This window comes from Cetorhinus maximus, chromosome 5, assembly GCF_964194155.1.
Source record: "Cetorhinus maximus chromosome 5, sCetMax3.hap1.1, whole genome shotgun sequence".
NCBI lineage: Eukaryota > Metazoa > Chordata > Chondrichthyes > Lamniformes > Cetorhinidae > Cetorhinus > Cetorhinus maximus.
The window spans coordinates 109,193,186-109,218,235 of NC_135883.1; the positions used below are offsets into that span (position 1 = coordinate 109,193,186).

At 43.5% G+C, this 25,050-nt stretch overlaps 1 protein-coding gene across 2 annotated transcripts in view; it reads right to left on the bottom strand.

The window, feature by feature from the left end:
- The window catches only part of fbxl4 (F-box and leucine-rich repeat protein 4), a 132,896-nt gene extending 120,039 nt beyond the window's left edge, over positions 1–12,857 (bottom strand). Inside the window, exons 1-2 of one of the 2 annotated variants that reach the window (XM_078542290.1) lie at positions 12,690–12,857; positions 3,240–3,835 (exon numbers count right to left, since the gene is read on the bottom strand). In XM_078542290.1, coding sequence (XP_078398416.1) covers positions 3,240–3,742 — 503 coding nt within the window. In that variant the 5' untranslated portion in view covers positions 3,743–3,835; positions 12,690–12,857. Of the gene's footprint in view, positions 1–3,239; positions 3,836–12,036; positions 12,594–12,689 lie in introns of those variants that run through there. The other variant, XM_078542291.1, reaches the window with a different exon arrangement.
- Between the last annotated feature and the right edge of the window lie 12,193 nt (positions 12,858–25,050).

Genomic DNA, 25,050 nt, shown 5'->3' on the forward strand with positions numbered 1-25,050 from the left:
GGCACTTGAAAGCAATTTTTTGTGGCCCGTCCACCTTTACAGTTGGCAGATGGGCCAATCGGCCAGGCGGCCTTTACATTTTTGCTCAAGCCTCAATCCAGGGCGGGATGAAATCTCCGTGGGGAAACAAAATTAAAAGAGATATCTTGGGACTGTGTTTTTTTTTTATGAGGTATGCTTTCAGGTGCTTGATTGGGCTGCATGGACATTTTTTGCAGCATTTTTATTGTTTCGTTTATTCTGTGGGGGTCTGCAGTTTCATGAGGCAGCTGTCTGCCTTCAGGGAGCTCACTGGAAGCGCTGACCAGCACCCGCGGTAAGGTTGGTGCCCGCCCTCTTCCCACCCCCACTGGCAGTGCTGAGCCTTTCTCAGTGCGCGTTTCAAGCTGTCTGGCCATTAATTGGCCAGCTAGTGTGAAATCATGGTTGGGGGCCCGTTTCCTGTCTGCTCCCGGGCCCGCTAATCGCACGTGCCCAACGAGTGAAAAATTCAGGCCACTGCTTACAAAGTGAGTAATTGTATTCAGGTTCGATCACTGTGACATTTAGTCTTTTTTACTGAGCTTAAGCTAAAGTAAGAAATTTAACCTCTTTTTATGGCATCTCTCATGGCTATTCCTTCCTATGTGAAAAGTCCTATCCCAAGGATACTTGAGAAACAACTGCAGTCTACTAAACACTAGTAAAATTGCACTATGGTAAACTCCAGTTCACAGAGAAATCCTACAGTACAGTTGTTACTGGATTTCCGGACTGTTGATTCAAGGCTACATGCTACCAGTCTCCTTAACCTTCTCGAAATTTTACCTAGTAATTGATATCCATTCTGGTCAGAGCATCAAGTAAAACATAGGGTGAAATGTTTTAAACGCTTTAAGAGTAAAACAAGAACGAACAGGCACCTTAATTCTGATAACATTTGCAAAATACCGTGTTTAGACTCACCTATCACTGTCAGTAATGCTCAAATTAAGGCTGCAGACAACTAAACTGAACTATATTAAACTGAAAGGCAATACAAGCACACACTTCCGTATAAACAAATCCACAATAAACAAGTTTATTTAATATATTTCATTCACGTTTATGACAGTAAGTTTTACTTACAAATGATATTGGCCAAAACTTCTGATCTCCGGATGGTTGTACCCCAGAAGTATCCCCCAAGGTGTGCTGGGGGACCCCTTGAAAGTCCTGATGCACTGAATACGCGGCAAATGCCCGAGAAGTTTGGACTTCCAATAGGCAATTCCCCTGCATCCAGAACTCTCTGAAACTCTTGAGTTAAAGTCAGGGATTTCAGATGGTTCCGACTCACTTGCCAGAACAGTTACCCAGGAAAAAACTGAAGAATTAAAATCAATTCTAAATTCTGGGTCCACATCCGTAATTTTGAGCACTACTTTTTTGGTTGATAGTGGGTGACCATACTACCGACCACCCTGACTCCACACCGGACCCTCCCCGACAACCCCGGTCACACTGACTATACCCCCTACCACCCAACTACCCCTTCCCAAACTAACCCCTTGACCTGACTATCCTCCCAACCACACCCTGACCACCTTCCCCCAACCACCTGACTACCTCCCCCGTCAACCGGCTACCCCCCAACCGGGGGCCACCCGAATACCTCACCCAAATACCTGCACCCTACCGCCTCATCCACCCACCTGTCTCCTACTCCCTCACCCGCCTGCTGCCCTATCCCCTCACTCACACCTGCCATCCTAACCCATCATCCACTTACCTCACCCACTTACCTGCCATCCTACCCCCCTCACCTAGTTACCTTACACACTCTCCACAGCTTCTCAAAGTGGCTTTGGGTCCTTTAAATTTACTGCAATACAGCAGGTAGTGCCGTAAAAAGGGGGAGTAGCTTGGCTTCACCCAGCAATCTTTTCTTTTATTTGTTCATGGGACGTGGGTGTCGCTAGCTAGGTCAGCATTTATTGCCCATCGCTACTTGCCCTTGAGAAGGTGGCGGTGAGCTGCCTTCTTGAATTGCTGCAGTCCATGCGGTGTAGGTACATCCACAGTGCTGTTAGGAAGGGAGTTCCAGGATTTTGACCCAATGACAGCGAAGGAATGGCGATACATTTCCAAGTCAGGATGGTGGGTGGCTTGGAGGGGGACCTCCAGGTGATGGTGTTCCACTGTGTCTGCTGCCCTTGTCCTTCGAGATGGGAGAGGTCATGGGTTTGAAAGGTGCTGTCTAAGGAGCATTTGTGAGTTCCTGCAGTGCATCTTGTAAATGTTACACACTGCTGCTACTGTGTCGGTGGTGGAGGGAGTGAATGTATGTGGATGGGGTGCCAATCAAGCGGGCTGCTTTGTCTTGGACGGTGTCAAGCTTCTTGAGTGTTGTGGGAGCTGCACTCATCCAGGTAAATGGGGAGTATTCCATCACGCTCCTGACTTGTGCCATATAGACAGCGGACAGGCTTTGGGGGGTCAGGAGGTGAATAACTCGCCACAAGATTCCTAACATCTGACCTGCGTTTGTAGCCACAGTATTCATATGGCTAGTCCAGTTCAATTTCTGGTCAATGGTGCTGCACTATGAAGAAAAGCCCCCATAGCAGCAGCTATCATATTATTGTAGTCAGAACGTGTACTTGATAATAATAAAAGAGTCACAATACTAACGTTAAGCATCTCAGGCAAGCACAGAACTACATAGGTAAATTATAATTCCGCATTATGGTCAGACCACAAGTATCTGTGCAAAGTTTAACTACAAGGAAGAATATCATTCTGATATCTGTACTCATCTAAGGGATTTTTGTGAACTTTTAATTTTCGTGGTGATCATGTTCTGTCTATTCAATCAATTTTAATAAATTGATATTGGGCACCATTATTTCTATTCAATTCACTGAAACAGAATGGGATGGGCAAACATAATTAATACTTTTTAGAAGTTCAAAGAATGCATATTTTTGTACAGAACTACTGGAAAAGGACTGGAAGCGAGGGTTTGAATCTAAGGAGTATGACATATGAAATATGATACCTTCACACCAGATACCAGTTGTTACCTAAGTTGTCACTTAACATTCTAAATGCTGGCCATTAATAGAAACATTCAAAAAAGCAGATTCTATGCTCTGCTTCTGATTCTGTGTACGTTCTTGCTTTCCCAAAAGAGAGCTGTGGGAAAATATTACACACAACTAAAACATGCAATCATTTAAATAATCAACAAGTTGTCACAAATTCTGGATTATCTTTACCTAATTTCTGATGGAGGAGTCTGAGAATAAGGATTTGCTGAGCAAGCTAAGATCCTAACAATTGCCCCAGGGTGATACGTTTCCAGGACATCAATAGCTGTTGGGTACACGGCCTCCTCAAATACCAGCTCAACATATTCCTGGCTATGAAAACTTCGGGGAGTCCTTCTGAATGGCAGAGGTGAACTTGGGCACTTTTCCCACCATCTCCCATAGGTCCGAAACACAGCGGTCTGTGTGAAATCGCCAGAACTTGGGTAAACGTTTGGCAGTCCAGACAAATTCCACATAGTGTAGGACAAGCTGTTCTCGCTGCCATACTGAGAACTGAAATCCACCACTTCTTTGGCATACTGCACCACTTCAACGCTGAGAGGTAGGATACGGTTGTTTGACTCAATAGCTCGTCGACTGTTCATTATTTCTCCTCTTGTACCAGATCTGGCTCTACGTCGTAGGCAGATGTAGTAAAACATGCTCAAAAATGTTAACATGGGATACATTGAGGTTAGTTTGGGTGCTCCCTGCAGGGAAGATGCCTTGTTTCTCCTCAGCACCGCGTTTTACTTCTTCATCCACATTAATACAGCTCAGCCCTGTGTGCATGAAGCAGAAAAAGGTCATGGTGGTCTCTTTAAGAACATTCAGAAAAATCCACAAGATTAATTGTTTAATTAACTTTAACACTCAGAACAGCACAATGAGATAACTCATTTTTCACCTGCGCCACTGACCATGCATCTTGTCCTGCATATTCTCTTATCAGTATTATGGAAAAGTACATCCCAGAAGCCGGATCCATCAATGCTCTCCCCACTGTTTAGTAACAGTCTAGGGATAGAGTTTTCACTTTGTTCGCAATCAGCAAACTGTGCTCAAAATTGTTCTTGTTTTCTGAAGTGAAGTTATGATTCAAACTTCCACTCAAATTCATTTTTGTAATCACAAACGTAAAATCTCCCATGAAAATTATTTTCCTTGATATTTTTAAGAACGACAAGAGCTAATCCCAGTCTGAAAGTTGCAGTAGAATTGTTAAGAGTAAGGAGATCACAGCGAGCTTTATTTCCATAAATGTATCTTAAATAAACGAAGCTGGTTTAAGATACTGTACAGCTATAATGCCTGGTTTTACTTCTTCCGAAGTCCAGAATCTTCTGATCATCTGTTTTAGTAATTACTTAATCTTTGCAATGCAACACGAGGGTCACATGGATTATTACCAATGCTAACTATAACTAAGTGCAATTTAAAAGCTCTAGACACATGTTGGTACATAAATAAGCATGTTATATTTAGAGCACACTCCAGAAGCCACTGAGTTACACAAAAGATTTCTTGAACTGCAATAAATTCAAAAGTAACCCATTAAAAGTTCTTCAAGTGTTGAGTGCAAAACTGGCCAGTTAAATACTGAACAATCTAATAGTCGTTTGATAGTGCAGAACTGAGTATTGCTGAAAAAAGAGACATGTCAAAGCTTACGTCTTTCACTCATCAGGACACTTCGCAAGATGTTCTGCCTATCACACAAACGAGTAATGTGGTATATGAATTTCAGTGCCAGTGTGATGCTAGATAATGTAGGCCATACATCCCAAAGAGTGGCGGATCGTTTCAAACAGCATGTCCCTTCCACTGTTCACAACAGGCAAGGTACAGGCCATACCCAACAAGCCCATGCTAACAAAACTCAAAACACAGTGTCCCACATCAGATATGATTCCACAATTGGACAACATTTGCTATATAATCCACAGTGTGCTACAAATTATGCTGGCAACCAATTTAAGATTGTCAGTTGAGGTCACAGCATGGTACATTTGTGTGTACCGAAAGTTACAAATATTAATTGACAGGGCCCTGTTCTTTGCAGACAGAAAGAATATGTACATACATTACGCCTGTTTCAGTTTAACAAAATAAGTGACAGCCATTCGCTGACTCATTCCTCAGGGCAATGCCTTGACCAATCAGGGTCAAGCTGCCTGCTTTAAATTTCAAACAATGCTTGGCAGTTAACTGTCATGCACCATCAACTGGTTCAATCTCCATGGCAACACCTCTACCAATCAGAGTCCACTTGCCAACCAATCAGCACTCTCTTCTCATACAGTATAAATTGTTGTTTTCCCCTTGTATTGGTATTCTTGTGATTTGTCCTGATGAGTGCAGGACGAGAAGCTTCAACATGTCGCTTTACAGCAATATTGAAAAATCTGTTACATTTTTCGTAATTGTGCAAATAAAAGCATACTCAAGGCATTTTTTTACCAAATCAAGAGAGTCAATTTAGCTTATACTGTTTACTATTCTATTTACATTGATCAAAAAAGACATATTTATTATAATGATTTTCCATATTAGAAGGTAAAAATTTAACTTGATCGTGTATATTTATTTAAGTTTAATTTTTGTTTACCAATACACACAAAATATATAAAGTAGGCACAGAGAAGCCATGAAATTAAGAATTACTAGTGCTATAATTACGTATAGGGCAAAAAATATAATGGTCAACATGGTCACATTTAGCATGGGTCAGATTTCATCATTGCTACAGACAGGAGCTTTTAACATGGACGAATATTGCTTCAAGTCATAAGAATTCCCAATGATTTGTAGAAAGTGGCATAATCAGTATTCCATTACTCTTTTCAAGGATGATCTCTTGAATTTATATATATCCTTAAGATCCCCTCTTGTAGAACATATCAGAAAGTGCATGTTATGTTCAGCAACCACAACAAGCTCTGGCCTCAATATCCCTTTTAAATCCACACAAAATGTTAATGATATGTCAAAAAGGTGCACGTCTGTTAGGCATCATGATCTTGCCATGTTGCAAAATTAAAACAAAATAGTGGATAACTTTTGGTTTAATTTTGCCACAGTAAATGTTTAAATCAAATGCAAATAAATTTTTAAAACAAACACTGATAATATACCCAAAGGTACCTTTTCTGTTACTCTTAAAAAGCATGTCTCAACAATGAATTCTTGCATGAACACCTACTGCTCAATAAGTGCTTGTACAATAGAACCCCATTTATTCTAATTTATAATGCCTGTTTGCAAGGGTAGTTTTGCTTTTTAATCAGGTAGTATTGATGAAAAAAAGGCGTTTTTTTTGTCAAAGCTTTTCGTCTTGCACTCATGAGGACAATTCGCGATAAGATACCAGTGTCAGGGGAAACAACATATTTATACTGAGGAGACCAATTTCAGGTAATTGGCAAAAGAACCAACAGTGACATGAGGAAAAGACTATTGTACAATAGCGCAAGTTTAAAAAATGCACATACTTAGATTTTGACCATATCATCAAAAATTTGAACTTCTGTATTTGCCCTCTGGAATTAGGAGGACAGGATATTTCTGCCAAATACAAAAATATGACCACTGAAATATGAAGCAAATATTAAAGCTTTAATTTAATCATGACCTCAATGTCCCTTTTAAATCCACACTTTTTTTTTCTTTATTCTTTCATGGGATGTGGGCATCGCTGACAAGGCCAGCATTTGCTGCCCATTCCTGAGTGGCTTGCTAGGCCATTTCAGAGGGCAGTTAAGAGTCAACCACATTGTGTGGGCCTGGAGTCACATGTAGGCCAGACCAAATGAGGATGGCAGATTTCCTTTCCTAAGGACATTAATGAACCAGATGTGTGTTTACGATAACCAATGATAGTTTTATGGTCACAATTACTGAGACTAGTTTATATTCCAGATTTATTCATCGAATTTAAATTCCACTAGCTGCCATGGTGGGGTCTGAACCCCTGACCCAAAGTATTAGCCTGGGCCTCTGGATTACTAGTCCAGTGACATTATCACAAAGTCATCATCTCCCCTTGATAATATGAACAAAGCTCAAGTGTTTTATAGACATCGTCTGAACCCCACAATTAAATTAGCACCTCATATAGACTGTTTATAACTTTCACTTTTCTAAAGCATAGTTTAAATAATGCTGAGGAGTGTGGCGGAACAGAGAAACTCATGGGTTCAAATACACAATTCCCTCAAAGTGCAAGTGGAGGTGGTAAACCCCATAAAAAGTATGAACTGCATTTTGAATTTTATTCAGCATAGATTCACCAAGAAAATTCCAGGAACAGGAAAGTATAGTTATAAGGTGGCACTTGAGATACTGGGACTATTTATAGTGGAGCAGAGAAGGTTATGAGGAAATTTAATACAGTTGGTTTTGATACAGTGAATAGAGAAAGACTGGTTTTAATGTCAGTGAGGAGAGGTCATCATTCTCAAATTATAAAGCATGGAGAGAAGAAATGGCTTTAAACATAATTGTTCAAGCATGAAATGTTTTGCCACAGGGAGTGTTTGAGGCAGGGACCAACACATCTTTTACGGAAAAATTGGTTAAATATTTAAAGCAGAGGAATTGTACAGGGTTATTGGGAAGAGTAGAATATGGAGATTAAATTTAATCAGAGGTAAGTCACAACAACAAAGCTTAAGTTGCCAGTTAACCACACCATTCTCCAACACCTCTCCACTGTCATCCGGGTGGGTAGGACAGCTTTCATCTGGTTCCATTCTTTTCTACCTATCCATATGTAGCCAGGGAATCATTTAAAATGGCAACTCTTCCTGCTCCTGCAATGTTACTTCTGGTGTCCCCCTAGGATCTATACTTGGCCCTCTCCTATTTCTCATCCACATGCTGCCCATCAGTGACATCATCTGAGGGCACAGCGTTAGTTTTCACATGTAAGTTAACAATATCCAGCTCGACCTCACCACCACGTCTCTCGATTTCTGTTGCTAAATTATCAGGCTGCTAATCTGACATCCAGTACTGAATGTGCAGAAATCTACTCCCATTAAATGTTAGAAAGACTGAAGCCATTGTTTGCGGCCACCACTTCAAACTCCGTTCTAGCTACCAAATCCTTCTTCTCCCTGGGGAACAATCTGAGATTTAGCCAGTCTGTTTGCAACCTTGGTGTCACATCTGACCTAGTAATGAGCTTCCAACCTTATATTCATGCCATGGCTAAGAGTGCCTATCTCTAACCTCCGTAACTTCGCCCATCTCAGCTGATCTGCTGCTGAAATCCTCATTCATGCCTTTGTTACCTCTAGACTCAACTATTTCAATGATCTCCTGGCTGGTCCCCCCCATTCTACCCTCTGCAAACTTGAGGTCATCCAAAACTCTGCTGCCCATGTCTTAACTCGCAACAAGTCCCATTCACCTACACCCCTCTATTCGCTGACTTATATTGGCTCCCAGTCAAGCAACATCTTGATTTTAAAATGTTCATCCTTGTTTTCAAATCCCTCCATGGCCTCACGTCTCCCTACTTCTGTAACCTCCTCAAGCCCCACAACCCTCGGAGATATCTGTGCTCACCTAAATCTATCTCTTGCATATTTCCAATTTTAATCGCTCCACTACTGGTGACTGTGCCTTCAATTGTCTGGGCCCTAAGCTTTGGAATTCCCTCCCTAAACCTCTCTGCCTCCCCAGTTTCCTCCTTTTAAGACACTCCTTAAAATCCAACTCTCTGACCAAACTTTTAGTCATCTGCTCTAATATCTCAGATAAAAGCAAAAAACTGCGGATGCTGGAAATCGAAAACAAAAACAAAAATACCTGGAAAAGCTCAGCAGGTCTAGCAGCATCTGTGGAAGGGAGCACAGTTAACGTTTCGAGTCCGCATGACTCTTCAACAGAACTAAGGAAAAATAGAAAAGGGGTGAAATATAAACTGGTTCAAGGGGGGGTTGGGACAAGAGAGCTGGATAGAGGGCCAGTGGTAGGTGGAGATAACCAAAAGATGTCACAGACAAAAGAACAAAGAGGTGTTGAAGTTGGTGATATTATCTAAAGGAACGTGCTAATTAAGGGTAGAAAGCAGGACAAGCAAGGTACAGATAGCCCTAGTGGGGGTGGGGTGGGGTGAAGGAATCGAAAAAGGCTAAAAGGTAGAGATAAAACAATGGATGGAAATACATTTAAAAATAATGGAAATAAGTGGGAAAAGAAAAATCTATATAAATTATTGGAAAAAACAAAAAGGAGGGGGAAAAAACAGAAAGGGAGTGGGGATGGAGGAGAGAGTTCATGATCTAAAATTGTTGAACTCAATATTCAGTCCGGAAGGCTGTAAAGTGCCGAGTCGGAAGATGAGGTGCTGTTCCTCCAGTTTGCATTGAGATTCACTGGAACAATGCAGCAAGCCAAGGACGGACATATGGGCATGAGAACAGGGTGTTGTGTTGAAATGGCAAGCGACAGGGAGGTCTGGGTAATGCTTGCGGACAGAACGAAGGTGTTCTGCAAAGCTGTCACCCAGTCTGCGTTTGGTCTCTCCAATGCAGAGGAAACCGCATTGGGAGCAACGAATGCAGTAGACTAAGTTGAGGGAAGTACAGGTGAAATGCTGCTTCACTTGAATTGAGTGTTTCGGCCCTTGGATGGTGAGGAGAGGGGAAGTAAAGGGTCAGATGTTGCATCTTCTGCGGTTGCATGGGAAGGTGCCATGGGAGGGGGTTGAGGTGTAGGGGGTGATGGAGGAGTGGACCAGGGTGTCACGGAGGGAACGATCCCTCCGGAATGCCGCCGGGGGGGTGAAGGGAAGATGTGTTTGGTGGTGTCATCATGCTGGAGTTGGCGGAAATGGCGGAGGATGATCCTTTGAATGTGGAGGCTGGTGGGGTGATAAGTGAGGACAAGGGGGACACTATCATGTTTCTGGGAGGGAGAAGAAGGTGTGAGGGCGGATGCGTGGGAGATGGGCCGGACACGGTTGAGGGCCCTGTCAACCACCGTGGGTGGAAAACCTTGGTTAAGGAAGAAGGAGAACATCTCAGAGGAACTGTTTTTGAAAGTGGCATCATCAGAACAGATGCAACGGAGGCGAAGGAACTGGGAGAATGGGATGGAGTCCTTACAGGAAGCGGGGTGTGAGGAGCTGTAGGAGTCGGTAGGCTTGTAATGGATATTGGTGGACAGTGTATCACCAGAAATTGAGACAGAGAGGTCAAGGAAGGGAAGGGAAGTATCAGAGATAGACCATGTGAAAACGATGGAGGGGTGGAAATTGGAAGCAAAATTAATAAAATTTTCCAGGTCCAGACGAGAGCATGAAGCAGCACCGAAGTAATCATCGATGTACCGGAGAAAGAGTAGTGGGAGGGGGCCGGAGTAAGACTGGAACAAGGAATGTTCCACATACCCCATAAAGAGACAGGCATAGCTGGGGCCCATGCGGGTACCCATAGCCACACCTTTTATTTGGAGGAAGTGAGAGGAGTTTAAGGAGAAATTGTTCAGTGTGAGAACAAGTTCAGCCAGACGGAGGAGAGTAGTGGTGGATGGGGATCGTTTGGGCTTCTATTCGAGGAAGAAGCGGAGAGCCCTCAGACCATCCCAGTGGGGGATGGAGGTGTAGAGGGACTGGACGTCCATGGTGAAGAGGAGGCGGTTGGGGCCAGAGAACTGGAAATTGTTGATATGATGTAGGCTGTCAGAGGAATCATGGATGTAGGTGGGAAGGGACTGGACAAGGGGAGAGAGAATGAGTCAAGATAGCAAGAAATGAGTTCCGTGGGGCAGGAACAGGCTGACACAATCGGTCTGCCGGGACAGTCCTGTTTGTGGATTTTGGGTAGGAGGTAGAAGCGGGCCGTCTGAGGTTGGGAGACTATCAGGTTGGAAGCTGTGGAAGGAAGATCTCCAGAGGAGATTTGGTCAGTAACAGTCCTGGAAACAATATCTCTAATATCTCCTTTTGTGGTTTGGCATCAAATTTTGTTTATAATGCTCCCATGAAGCACCTTGGGACATTTTACGTTCAAGTTGCTATATGAGTAGAAATAAGGCAATACTCACTGAAACATATAAAAGGACAAATGAATACCCAATAAATGGATACTATATTGGATCATACCAATTATCCAACAGGGACACATCTCAAATGCATCCTCTGAAGGGAGACTACCATTAAGTTATTTGAAGGCTGGTCCATGCAAATAGAGAAAAAAAACAGGCTGTCACATTATATAAATGGAAAGAATACAAATTATGCCAGTCAACAAATAAACCAGGAAACACCAGTGCTCTAAAGCTTGAAACATGCACTGACTGGCAATCCTATCCATCCTGAACTTGAAATTAAAAAAAGATGGGCATTTATATCGCACTTTTTACAACCATAGGATGTCCCAATGCACTTTACAGCTAATGATGAACTTTTTTGAAGTGTACTCACAGTTGAAATGCAGGAAACACAGCAGACAAATTGCACACAGCAAGCACAAAAAGCAATATCATAAGGACCAATTCATCTGTTTTTGTGATGTTGATTGAGGGATAAATATTGGCCAGGACACCGGGGATAACTCGTCTGCTCTTCTTTGAAACAGTGTCATGGGATCCTTTACTTCCACCAGCGTAGGCAGCTGGGGCCTCAGCTGAACATCTCATCCAAAAGATGGCATCTCCAACAGCACAGCTCTTCCTCAGTACCAAGCAGCACTGGATTGCCGGCCTTTATCTTGTGTTTAAGTCCTGGCATGGGACTTCAACTCTCAAATTTCTAACTCAAGAAGTGAGAGTACTACCAACTGAGCCACAACACCTTGTGGACTGAGTGTAATTATCGACCAAATATTAACATGGCTTTAATTATAATATATATTGTCTTAAAAATCTAAATGTCTGACAGTATCCTAGTAACTTTAATTTACAATACACAAGCACTTAAAATAAGATAGATGCGGAGTGGGAGAAATAACAATAAAAACTAATTTTGAATCACCTGAATTGCATAAACAAGTAGAAGTAACGTACACTTGTTACGCTCATTCGTTGAAATCTAATCTGGAGTTATATCTCACAATGGCCTTCTCCAGCTTTCTGCCACTTTTGTATTGATGAAAACCCAAAACTACTTCGCATCGATACAAACGTGGTAGTAGTATAATCTGGATTGTTGAAGATGCTTAAAGAGAGCATTAAAACGGGTGACTTATTGTTTACTTTGACACAGATCAGTGGGTCTCCTTGAAAACGGAGGTCTTTTCAAAAAAGCCAGTAGTGGTGGTGATGGCCCTTTTTTCTTGTATTGACCATGGTGATACAAGCTACCGGACATTCACTAGGACCTGGATGGTGCAGGAGCTGCCGCTTTGGAATGCGGAGACAGTGAGGACATTCTGCCTGTGGAATGTCGGCCTCGCTCTTTGATAGTCTGCCATTGTTACAAACATTCTCGAACTGAGAGGCGGAGTTCCAAATTCCAGACACGGACATTACCTTCTGTCTGTCTGTCTGCCTGCCTGCTCCCCCAACACCGGAACTTCAGCTCACAAACAACCTCTCAATAAAGCAGCCAGGCTTTGGGGGCCTTTTGGGGTGCGCTACAAATACAGCACAAATACCCCTCCCACAATAAATGCACATTATTTGTACCTGTCGCTCAGCATTTACAGACGCTGTGTAACTGGGTGCAGAACAGATGATTTGTTTATTAAGCAAGTTTTATCCATGTTTTAATCAATCACAGGGCTTGCTGTTTTTTTTGTCTCTCTTTCTGCTCCCTCCGTAATGTAAACATGTCACCGACATCCGGGATCTCCACGCAATAACGGCAAAGGTTGCCGGGAGTTGTAGTCTTGACAAGGTGTGAAGGGAGCAGCTGCCTAAAGTTGCCAAAAGCAAAATATTGCGGATGCTGGAAATCTAGAACAAAAACAAAAAATACCTGGAAAAAATCAGCAGATCTGACAGCATCTGCGGAGAGGGATACAGTTGAAGTTTCGAGTCTGTATGACCCTTCACCAGAACTAAGACATATTGACATTTTCTATATAAGACATTTTCTAAATGTCTTAGTTCTGGTGAAGAGTCATGCGGACTCGAAACGTCAACTGTATCCCTCTCCGCAGATGCTGTCAGACCTGCTGAGTTTTTCCAGGTATTTTTGTTTTTAGCCTAAAGTTGCTGATGATTTCCGCCAGCCCCCTCCCCCTCAACATTCATATCAAAAGAAAGTCAATTTGTAAAGATTTGTCTTTGAGCTCACCTCTTTAAAGATGCTCTTGAGCTCCTGTGACTCTGGATGTGATGACAATGAAGGCGGCTGGTGTAGTATTTAACAAATTGCTTAAAGTCCCCAGTCCATTTCTTTCAAAGTGTAACTGTACCAGCAAATATGTACCCAAACCTAATTAGAAGTTTTCTAGCTACCTGGTTACAGACCAGTGAATCCACTCTTGCATGGTTGTCTCAAAAGTTAAAAAAAAAAGCAAAATCTCAAAGTTCCAGTGCCCAGGCATCAGTTATTTAAATTTTGAATGAACATAAATCAATTTCTGTTAACAGTGAATAAAATGCCAGGGCTCGGGCTATCACGAGCTAGGGTTGCCAACTTATCCTTATTTTCAAATTCCTTCATAGCCTCACTCCTAAAACTCAGCCCCACAACCCACCATCTACGCTCATCTAATTCTAGCCTCTTGTGCATTCCCAATTTTAATACCTCCACCATCAGTGGCCATATTGTCAGCTGCCAGACCCTGGGCACTGCAATTCCCTCCCTGCACTTCTTTGCCTCTCTACCTCGCTTTTTTCCTTTAAGACACTTGTTTAAGACAGTCCTTAAACCTACTACTTTGACCAAGGTTGTTGTGGTAAAGATATTGGACTCTTTAATTGAGAGAACTTTGATTTGATTATGGCTAAAAAGTCGGTGGGGAGCCCGTCCACAATACCGAAGGCTGTCCCACAGCAATTTAACACTGAGAACAGTGTTAATTGCTTTAAAGTGATACTTCCATCCCTTTCTCGGGAAGAAATCCTGCCTTATAGATCAGGCAGCCAAGCAGATGGCCGACCACTCTGTAGCCCCAGCAGTGCCATCAGGAGCAGTGTCCACTGCTGAAACTACAGGTAACCTCACAATGCCAATGAGCCCACACAAGTCCAGGGTCAGGGGTCTCACCGAGGCCTGCTAGCTTGACTCAGTGAGGTAGTGAAGGAGCTAGATTCAAGAAGCCGGGGGAGGATCAAAGGAATGAGGGGGCTGACCCTGGGCAGGTGGGGGAGGTGCCTCAGATGGGGCCAGGAAGCCTGCAAAGGATGTCCTGCCACTTCCCCCCAACCCTTTCCCACCATCAGTCCATGCAGATAAAGCAGTCAGGCATCACCGCACCCACCTCTCCACCGCCCTGGGCAGGAGTAAAATAATGGCCATGGTAGGATAAGGCCCTTAAGTGGCTATTAATTAGCCAATTAAGGGCTTCAATAGGTCTAAGGGTGGGAAAGCCATCTGAAGCCTCCCTCGTCCCTTATCAAATTTTCAGAGGTCAAGGGTGCGTGGGTAGGTGATGGGAAGGCCACCTGCTGATTTTTACATCCCAACCACTGCAGATGAGTGTAAAATCCAGCCCATGATTTAAAATTAGGCCCAGGCCCTACAGGAGAATAGTTAGGAAACACAGAGTGGTCAAAGTGTGGAACTCCCTACCACAAAGAGCAGCAGATACCAGCACAATTAATAATTTAAAATCAAGGATTGATGGATTTTTGTTAGCCCAGAGTGTTAAGGAACATGGAGCCAAGATAGGCTGATAAAGTTTTGGATATTGACCAGCCATGATCTCACTAAAGATGAAATTGCTTACTCCTGTTCCTATGTTCAAAATTTTGAAAAGATGGTATAGGTTAAATAGAAACAGACATCATGCACTGGAATTATCTACATTCCCAAAATACCACAAGTGGCCTAGGTAGCCGTCAATATTATTAAATTGAAGGATGCTCATCCAGACTCTAAAGAGACTCCAAACTCGAAATTTCCTGGGGGTACATTTTTATTCATTCACGGGATGTGGGCTTCGCACAGCATTTATTGCCCATTCCCAGTTGCCCTTGAATTATGGCACTTTATCATCCCTGCTGATTTTCAGGGCCCCTACATCACTTACACAATTTCCTTAGTACATGTTAAATATAACCACATCTGCTCATTGCTCTTTTGGTGCAAACCAATTCCCCGAAGAATGCACTTGCCACTGCTGCACTCCTGATCTGCATTGGTGTCATATGCCCATGAAGACTGTTCCTAGCTTGTACCCTTTGATGCAAAGACCTAGATGGCTAGTCTGTATCTAATGGTCATTGCCTTTGGTCTGTTCATATGCTACATTGAAGTGATCAGCCTTTGCTCAGCAATAGTGCTCTTCCCTCTGAATTAAATAGTCATTGATTCATGTCCCATTCCAAAGACTTAAGAACATAATCCAGGTTGATGCTTCAGTACTAAGGAAGTGCTTTGCTCTCAGAGGTATCATCTTTCAAATATGTCATTAAACTGAGACCTTATCTGTTCTCTCAGGCGCACTAATTGAGAAAGAGCTGGATCATTGGCTGAATGTTCTGCTGTTCGTGGGACCTTGTTGTACACAAATTGTCTACCGTGCTTCACTACTTTTTAAGGACTACACTTGATTTTCTATGGTGTGCTTTGGGATGTCCTTTTCAAGGGAGCATCATCAATTATTCAAAGGTTGCTGAACCATGGCTTATGGTGTGATTTTAACAATAGGGCAGGGCAAGGAGGCAGACCCCACATCTACCTCAGCCAGAACAGAGATTGAACTTATGCTATAAGAGTCTGGCATATATAGGGTTAATGTGGGACTGAGTTCAGTACCACCCCCGCAGATGTAAAAGAGCACATGGCCCACACCCAGGGTCAGCGTGGTGTTGGACAGAGCCGCATACAGGCCCAAGCATGACGACTGTTCCTAGCTTGTACCCTTTACTATAATCTTTGTAAATGGTTCTAGTAGTAAATAAAGACTTACAGTTAACCTACTTCAGACTACAAAGACTTCATTCATTAAAACCTATTGAGATGTAAACAGCATCCCACAACATGGTGACAGCAGAGAGATAAAAACCCAGAACCTCGCTAAAATGCAGAGATAAACCAAAATGCTGGAAAACTGACAAAAATTCAACAAAGTATTGAGACCCGAAAAGAACCTCCAGAAGCAGGGGTGCAGAGGAAAAATCACCATGGGAAAGCTCCAAAGAAAGGCCTGGAAGCTGAGGGCAGAAATTTAAAATTCCTTACTTCAGCAGAAGAGAAGGCTCCATTGAGTCTCCTTTGGAAATCCAGCTTCAGAGTGCAGAGTTTGCAGAACTCACATGGGTGAGCTAAATCTTTTACACTTCCAGGCTGCAGCGAGCCCAGAGAAATCTCTCAAGTAATCTGGTGTCAGAAGTAAAGTGTGGAAGAAGCCCATCGCTAAAAGCTGATCCAAATAGTCGTTTGGTTGTATAGAACTTGAGTATTGGTAAAAGAAAGAGACATGTCTAAGCTTTTCATCTTGCACTCATCAGGACTTACAGGAATACCAATATAAGGGGGAAAACAACAATTTTACTGTATGTGAAGAGAGTGTTGATTGGTTGGCAAGTGGCGTTGCCATGGAGAATGCACCACTGATGGTGACTGACAGTTAACTGTCAAGCATTGTTTGAAATTTAAACCAAGCAGCTTGACCCTGATTTGTCAAGGCATTGCCCTGAGGAATGAATCAGTGAATGGCTGTCACTTATTTTGTTTAGCTGAAACAGGCACAGTGTACGCACATTTTCTTTCTGTCTGCAAAGAACAGGGCCCTGTGTGTTAATATATGTAGCTTCCAGTATGCACAAATGCGCCACATTGCGAGCCCAACTGACATTCTTAAATTGGTTGTCAGCGTAATTCTTAGCACATTGAGGATATTGGTATTCTTGCGAGTGCCCTGATGAGTGCAAGACGAAAAGCTTAGACACGTCTCTTTTTTCAGCAATACTCAAAACTTGATCCCCGAGTCAGAGCCTGAACAAGTGACATCTGAGCTCGTTGGAAAAAAAGAGAAAGAATTAATTAAATATTTTGGGAACATTGCGGCTATTCAGCTTGGTAAAAAGCAAACAGAAGCTCGAATTCCACAGACTCGTGAGACAAAAAAGTAAAACGCTGAACAATAGATGTCTGCAGGCAGCTGATCCAGGCAGCCATTGTTTAACGTCCTTTTTCAAGCTGAGCGCCATTGCCATTGTTGCCTGCTTTGGCAAGCAAGCACTGGAAATCCCTTTGTCGGCAAGTGAACAGCAGAAATCCAGAAAGTTCTTGAAGCAGATCATACACTTTTAAAATTTTGAACATGGATCAGAATTCCACACTTCAGAGTCAATGCAGACTAATACAAGGCCCAGATCAATCACAAAATTGGGGACTTTGGACAGAAAGATTCTTAACATTCTGAGGGACAGGCAGTGGTGTAGTGGTATTGCCACTGGACTGGTCATCCACACTCTCTGGTCACCCAGAGAGCCAGGGTAATGCTCTGGGGACCCAGGTTTGAATCCCATCACGGCAGATGGTGGAATTTGAATTTGAATTTGAATTCAGTAAAAACCTGAAATTAAAAGTCAAATGATGACCATGAAACACCATTGTTGATTGATGTAAAAACCCATCTGATTCACTAATGTCTGTCTGGCCTACATGTGACTCTTAAATGCCCTCTAAAATGGCCTAGTAAGCCACTCAGTTGTATCAAACTGCTAAAAAGTTAGTAAACAGGACTGACCACCCGGCATCAACCTAGGCACCAGAAACAACAACGGTAAACCCAGCCCTGTCAACCCCACAAATTCCCTCTTACTGACATCTGGGGACTTGTGCCGAATTTGGGAGATCTGTCACAGACTAGTCAAGCAACAGGCTGACATAGCCATATTCATGGAATCATACCTTACAGATTACGAACCCAGACAACACCATCACCATCTCTGGGTATGTCCTGTTCCAACCCGCAGGACAGACCCAGCAGAGGTGGAGGCACAGCCAGGAGGGAGTTGCCCTAGGGGTCCTGAATATTGACTCCGGACCCCATGATGTCTCATGGCATTAGGTCAAACACAAGCAAGGAAACCGCACCACACCACCCCACCCCCACCCCCCCCCCCCACCCAACTCCCCTTCGCTAATGAACCAGTGGTCCTCCATGTTGAACACCACTGACTGGGTCTGTGGCAGGTGGTGAGGGAACCAATGAGAGGGAAAAAGATCCTTATCAACCTGCCTGTCACAGATGCATCTGTCCAAGACAGTATTGGCAGGAGTGACCACCACACAGTCATTGTGGAGACAAAGTCCTGTCCTCACATTGAGGATGCCCTCCATCGTCTTGTGTGGCTACCACCATGCTAAATGGATAGATTTCAGACAGATTAGCAATTTGGCAAATGGCATCCAGAATTGGCTGAGTGGCAGGAAGCAGAGAGTGATGGTCGAGGGGTGTTTTTGTGACTGGAAGCCTGTGTCCAGTGGGGTTCCACAGGGATCGGTGTTGGGTCCCTTGCTGTTTGTGGTATATATAAACGATTTAGACTTGAATATAGGAGGGTTGATCAGTAAGTTCGCGGATGACATGAAAATTGGTGGGGTGATAAATAGTGAGGAGGATAGCCTTAGATTACAGGAGGATATAGGTGGGCTGGTCAGATAGGTGGATCAGTGGCAAATGGAATTTAATCCAGATAAGTGTGAGGAGATGCACTTGGGCAGGACAAACAAGGCACGGAAATACATGATGAATGGAAGGACCCTGGGAAGTACTGAGGATCAGAGGGACCTAGGTGTGCGTGTCCACCGGTCCCTTAAGGTAGCGGGACAGGTAGATAAGGTGGTTAAGAAGGCATATGGGATACTTGCCTTTATTATCCGAGGCAAAGAATATAAGTGCAGGGAGGTTATGCTGGAACTGTATAAAACGATGATTAGGCCACAGCTAGAGTATTGCGTGCAGTTCTGGAATCTGCATTATAGGGAGGATGTGATTGCACTAGAGAAAGTGCAGAGGAGATTTACCAGGATGTTTCCTGGGCTGGAGAGTTTTAGTTATGAGGAGAGATTGGGTAGACTGGGGTTATTTTCCCTGGAGCAGAGGAGATTGAGGGGGGACATGATTGAGGTGTATAAAATTATAAGGGGCATAGATAGGGTAGACAGGAAGGAACTTTTCCCCTTGGTGGAGGGATGAATAACCAGGGGGCATAGATTAAAGGTAAGGGACAGGAGGTTTAGAGGGGATGTGAGGGAGAATTTTTTCACCCAGAGGGTGGTGGGAATCTGGAACTCACTGCCTGAAAACGTGGTAGAGGCAGAAACCCCCATAACATTTAAGAAGTATTTGGATATGCAGTTGCAATGCCATGGCATACAAGTCTATGGGCCTAGTGCTGGAAAATGGGATTAGAATAGTTAGGTACTTGTTTGACCGGTGCAGACTCAATGGGCCGAAGGGCCTTTTTCTGTGCTGTAGGCCTCTATGATCCTATGAATCTATAATTCAGGACTTGGCATCCATGAAGTGCTATGGGCCATCAGCAGCAGCAGAATTGTACATAATCACAATCTGTAACCTCGGGGCCCGGTATATCCCCCACTCTACCATTGCCACTAAGCCAGGGGATCAGTCCTAGTTCAATGAAGAGTGCAGGAGGGCATGGCAGGAGTAGCACCAGGCATACCTAAAAATGAGGTGTTAACCTGGTGAAGCTACAACACAGGACTACTTGAATGACAAACAGCATAATCAGCAAGTGATAGACAGAGCTAAGTGATTCCACAACCAATGGATCAGGTCTAAGCTCTGCAGTCTTGCCACATCCAGTCATGAATGGTGGTGGACAATTAAACAACTCACTGGAGGAGGAGGCTCCACAAATATCCCAATCCTCAATGATGGAGGAGCCAAGCACATCAGTGCAAAAGATAAGGCTGAAGCATTCGGAGCAATCTTCAGCCAGAAGTGCAGAGTGGATGATCCGTCTCGGCCTCCTTCAGATGTTCCCAGCATCACAGATGCCAGTCTTCAGCCAGTTTGATTCACTCTACATAATATCAAGCACTGGGTTCTGCAAAGGCTATGGACCCTGACAATATTCTGGCAATAGTACTAAAGGACTTGGGCCGCAGAATTTGCCGCACTCCTAGCCAAGCTGTTCCAGTGCAGCTACAACACTGGCATCTACCCGGCAATGTGGAAAATTTCCCATGTATGTCCTGTACACAAAAAGCAGGACAAATCTAACCCGCCCCATCATTCTACATAGAAGCATAGAAAATAGGAGCAGGAGTAGGCCATTCGGCCCTTCGAGCCTGCTCTGCCATTCATTGTGATCATGGCTGATCATCCAACTCAATAGCCTGCTCCTGCTTTCTCCCCAAGAGCTATATCAAACTCCTTCTTGAAAACATACAATGTTTTGGCCTCAACTACTTTCTGTGGTAGCAAATTCCATAGGCTCACCACTCTCTGGGTAAAGAAATTTCTCCTCATCTCAGTCTTAAACGGTCTAGCCCGCATCCTCAGACTGTGACCCCGGGTTCTGGACTCCCCCACCATCGGGAACATCCTTCCTGCATCTACCCTGTCTAGTCCTGTTAGAATTTTATTGGTTTCTATGAGATCCCCCCTCATTCGTCTGAACTCCAGCGAATATAATCCTAACCGACTCAATTCTCTTCATATGTGAGTCCCGCCATCCCAGGAATCAGTCTGGTAAACCTTCTCTGCACTCCCTCTATAGCAAGAATATCCTTCCTCAAATAAGGAGAGCAAAACTGCACACAATATTCCAGGTGTGGTCTCACCAAGGCCCTGTATATTTGCAGCAAGACATCCCTGCACCTGTACACAAATCCTCTCGCTACTCTCAATCATCAGTAAAGTGATGGAAGGAATCATCAACAGTGCTATCAAACGGCACTTGCTTAGCAATAACCTGATCACTGATGCTCAGTTTGGGTTCCGTCAAGGCCACTCAGCTCCTGACCTCATGGTTCAAACACGGACAAAAGAGCTGAGCTCCTGAGGTGAGGTGAGAGTGACTGCCCTTGCCATTAAGGCAGCATTTAACAGAGTGTGGCATCAAGGAGCCCTAGCAAAACTGAAGTCAATCACAGGGAAAACTCTTCGCTAGTTGGAGTCATGCCTAGCACAAAGGAAGATGGTTGTGGTTGTTGGAGGTCATTCATCTCATTTCAGGACATCATTGCAGGATTTCCTCAGGGTAGTGTCCTCGGCCCAATCATCTTCAGCTGCTTCATCAAGGACCTTCCTTCCATCATAAGGCCAGAAATGGCGATGTTCACTGATGATTGCACAATGTTCAGCACCATTCGCAACTCCTAAGATACTGAAACAGTCCATGTCCAAATGCAGCAAGACCTGGACAATATTCAGGCTATGACAGGTGGCAAGTAACATTCACGCCATACAAGTTCCAGGCAATGACCATCTCCAACAAGAGAGAATCTAACCAATGCCCCTTGACGTTCAATGGCATTGCCACCACTCAGTCCACCCCTATCAACATCCTGGGGGTTATCATTGACCAGAAACTGAACTGGACTGGCCATATAAATACTGTGGCTACAAATGCATGTTAGAGGCTAGGAATCCTGCGGTAAGTATCCTGACTGCTTAAAGCCTGTCCACCAAGGCACACGTCAGGAGTGTGATGGAATACTCCCCACTTGCCTGGATGAGTACAGCTCCAAAAACATTCACAAAGCTTGATACCACCCAGGACAAAGCAACCCGCTTGATTAGCACTTCTTTCACAAACATTCACTTCTTCCACCACTGATGAACAGTGGCAGCAGTGTATACCATCTACAAAATGCACTGTAGGAACTCAACAAGCCTCCTTAAGCAGCGCCTTCCAAACCCACGACTGCTACTATCTAGAAGGACAAAGGCAGTAGGTACATGGGAACACCACCAACTGGAAGTTTCCCTCCAAGCCACGCATCATTCTGGCTTGGAAATATATCGCCATTCCTTCACTGTCGCTGGGTCAAAATCCTGGAACTCCCTCCCTAACAGCACTGTGGGTGTACCTGCACCACATGGACTGCAGTGGTTCAAGAAGGCAGCTCACCACCACCTTCTTATGTGCAATTAGGAATGGAAATAAATGCTGGCTTAGCCAGTGACGCCCGTATCCTGTAAATGAACAAAGAAGATACCGTATCGCTTCAACTTTAAATGAAACGTCAGATGAAGAGAAGGTGAATACGCTGATTTGCTTGGTAGGCCCAATTGCAGACAATACTATTGCACAACAGGGAATTGATGAATCATCTGCAAAATTTGAAGAGATACTAAAAGCATTCAACACTTATTTTAATCTAAGAAGCTATAAAGCATTCGATAAAGCTGAATTCAATAAGAGAATCCAACAACCATTTATTTATTAATGATCTGTACAGGATGGCAGAAGTTTGTGAATATGGTGACTTAGAATCTGAAATCATCAGGGACAGAATAGTGGTAGGAGTAGCGGACAACGCACTCTCTGACCTCGTGCAAGCAAAGGAAGATCTAACCCTGGAATAGGCAATCCAGATAGTTAGGCAGTCAGAATTCCTTGAGCAGTACAGAACCATTTTAAGAGCCGAAAATAAACCGTGGGGCAGAGGCCAACTCACAACTCAGCTCATTAAGCAATAAAGGCACAAGCGTACTCCTTGCTAGGGAAGGCAATACCTTAACCAGCCAGAAGAGTGACTATGCCAACTTTGTGGAGTAAAGTGCCCCCACAGGCAAGATCAATGTCCTGCAATTTCAGCCCATTGTTTACGGTGCAACAGGATTGGACACTACAGCAAACTGCAGGCCAAAATCTCTGAAACACATAGAAGGCCCAAAGATTATCCATGAGGTCGAGACTTCAAACCCTTGAGATACACAGACATAAGACCATAAGACATAGGAGCAGAAGTCGGACATTCGGCCCATCGAGTCTGCTCCACCATTCAATGAGATCATGGCTGATTTGATAATCCTCATCTCCATTTTCCTACCTTGTCCCCATAACCCTTGATTACCTTACTGATTAAAAATTTGTCTATCTCAGCCTTGAATATACTTAACGTCCCAGCCTCTACAGCCCTCTGCAGTAAAGAATTCCACAGATTCACTACCCTCTGAGAGAAAAAATTCCTCCTTATCTCTGTTTTAAATGGGCGCCCCCTTACTCTGAGATTATGCCCTCTGATCCTAGGCTTCCTAGATTCCCACAAGAGGAAACAACACCACAGCATCCTGTCAATCCCCCTAAGAATCTTATATGTCTTAAAAAGGTCGGCTCTCATTCTTCTAAACTCTAATGAGTACAGGCCCAACCTGCTCAATCTCTCCTCGTAAGAAAATTCCTCCATAACTGGGATCAACCCAATTAACCTTCTCTGGACTGCCTCCAATGCCAGTATATCTTTCCTTAGATAAGGGGGCCAAAATTGTTTACAGTATTCTAGGTGTGGTCCAACTAGTGCCTTGTATAGTTTTAGGAAGATTTCCCTATTTTTATACTCCACTCCCTTTGAAATAAAGGGAGTGGAGTATAACATTCCATTTGCCTCCCCATTACCTGCTGAACTTGTATGTTAGCTTTTTGGGATTCATACACAAGGATTCCCAAATCCCTCTGTGCTGCAGCCTTCTGCAGTCTTTTTCCATTTAAATAATATTCAGCTCCTCTATTCTTCCTGCCAAAATGCATAACTTCACATTTTTCCACATTATATTGCACCTGCCAATTTTTTGTCCATTCACTTAACCTGTCTATATCCCTCTGTAGACTCCTTGTGTCATCCTCATTGCTTGCCTCCCCAACTATTTTTGTGTCATCTGCAAACTTGGCAATAGTACATTCACTTCCCTCATCTAAATCATTAATATATATTGTAAATAATTGAGGCCCCAGCACTAGTTTCAGGTTGCCATCCTGAAAATGCCCCCCTTATCCCAAATCTGTCTTCTATTAGTTAGCCAATCCTCTATCCATGCTAATATACTATCCTCAACACCATGGGCTCTTATCTTAAGTAGCTCATCAAACACTTTTTGGAAATCCAAATATATTACATCTACTGATTCCCCCTTATCTATCCTGCCTGATACCTCCTCAAATAATTCTAATAAATTTGTTAGGCATGATTGGCCCTTCATGAAGTCATGCTGACTCTGCTTGATTAGGTTATGTATTTCTAAATGCTATGTTGTTACATCGTTTATAATAGACTCCATCATTTTCCCAATGACATGTTAAGCTAACTGGCCTACAGCTACCTGTTTTTTGTCTCCCTCCCCTTTTCAATAGGGTGTTACATTGGCTGTTTTCCACTCCTCTGTGACTTTTCCAGAATCTAAGGATTCTTAGAAGATTACTACCAGTGCATCCACTATCTCTGTAGCTACTTCCTTTAATATCCTAGGATGCAACCCATCAGGCCTAGGGGAATTATCGGCTTTTAGCCCCATTAGTTTTCTTGGTACTTTTTCTCTAATGATAGTTATTGTATTTATTTCCTCCCCCACTTCTTGAGTGAGGTCAAAGATTTTGATTTCTCATTTTGGAATGTGAATATTTCAGTCAATGGCCATTTCACAGATTTTTAAGTGGACACAGAAGCACTGGGGTGCTGCTTTGAGCTGCATTAGAGTACTTCAGTTGGAGTTTGGTGAGGGATGGACTTTTAAGGGTTAACTTCTATCTAAAATCTAACCTTTCTTTACTTTAGCAACAACTAAAAGTTTCTCTTTGGGTTGGGAGAAGGCGAGTTTTAGTCCAGCTTTAAAACAAGGGTTATACAGGCTCTGCTTGTAGCTGCAGCTAGTAAATTAATTAACTGGCTTAAACAGGTTTTCAGAAGTTAGATTCAGACAGTACTGGAGTGCTGCTTTGGGCTGCA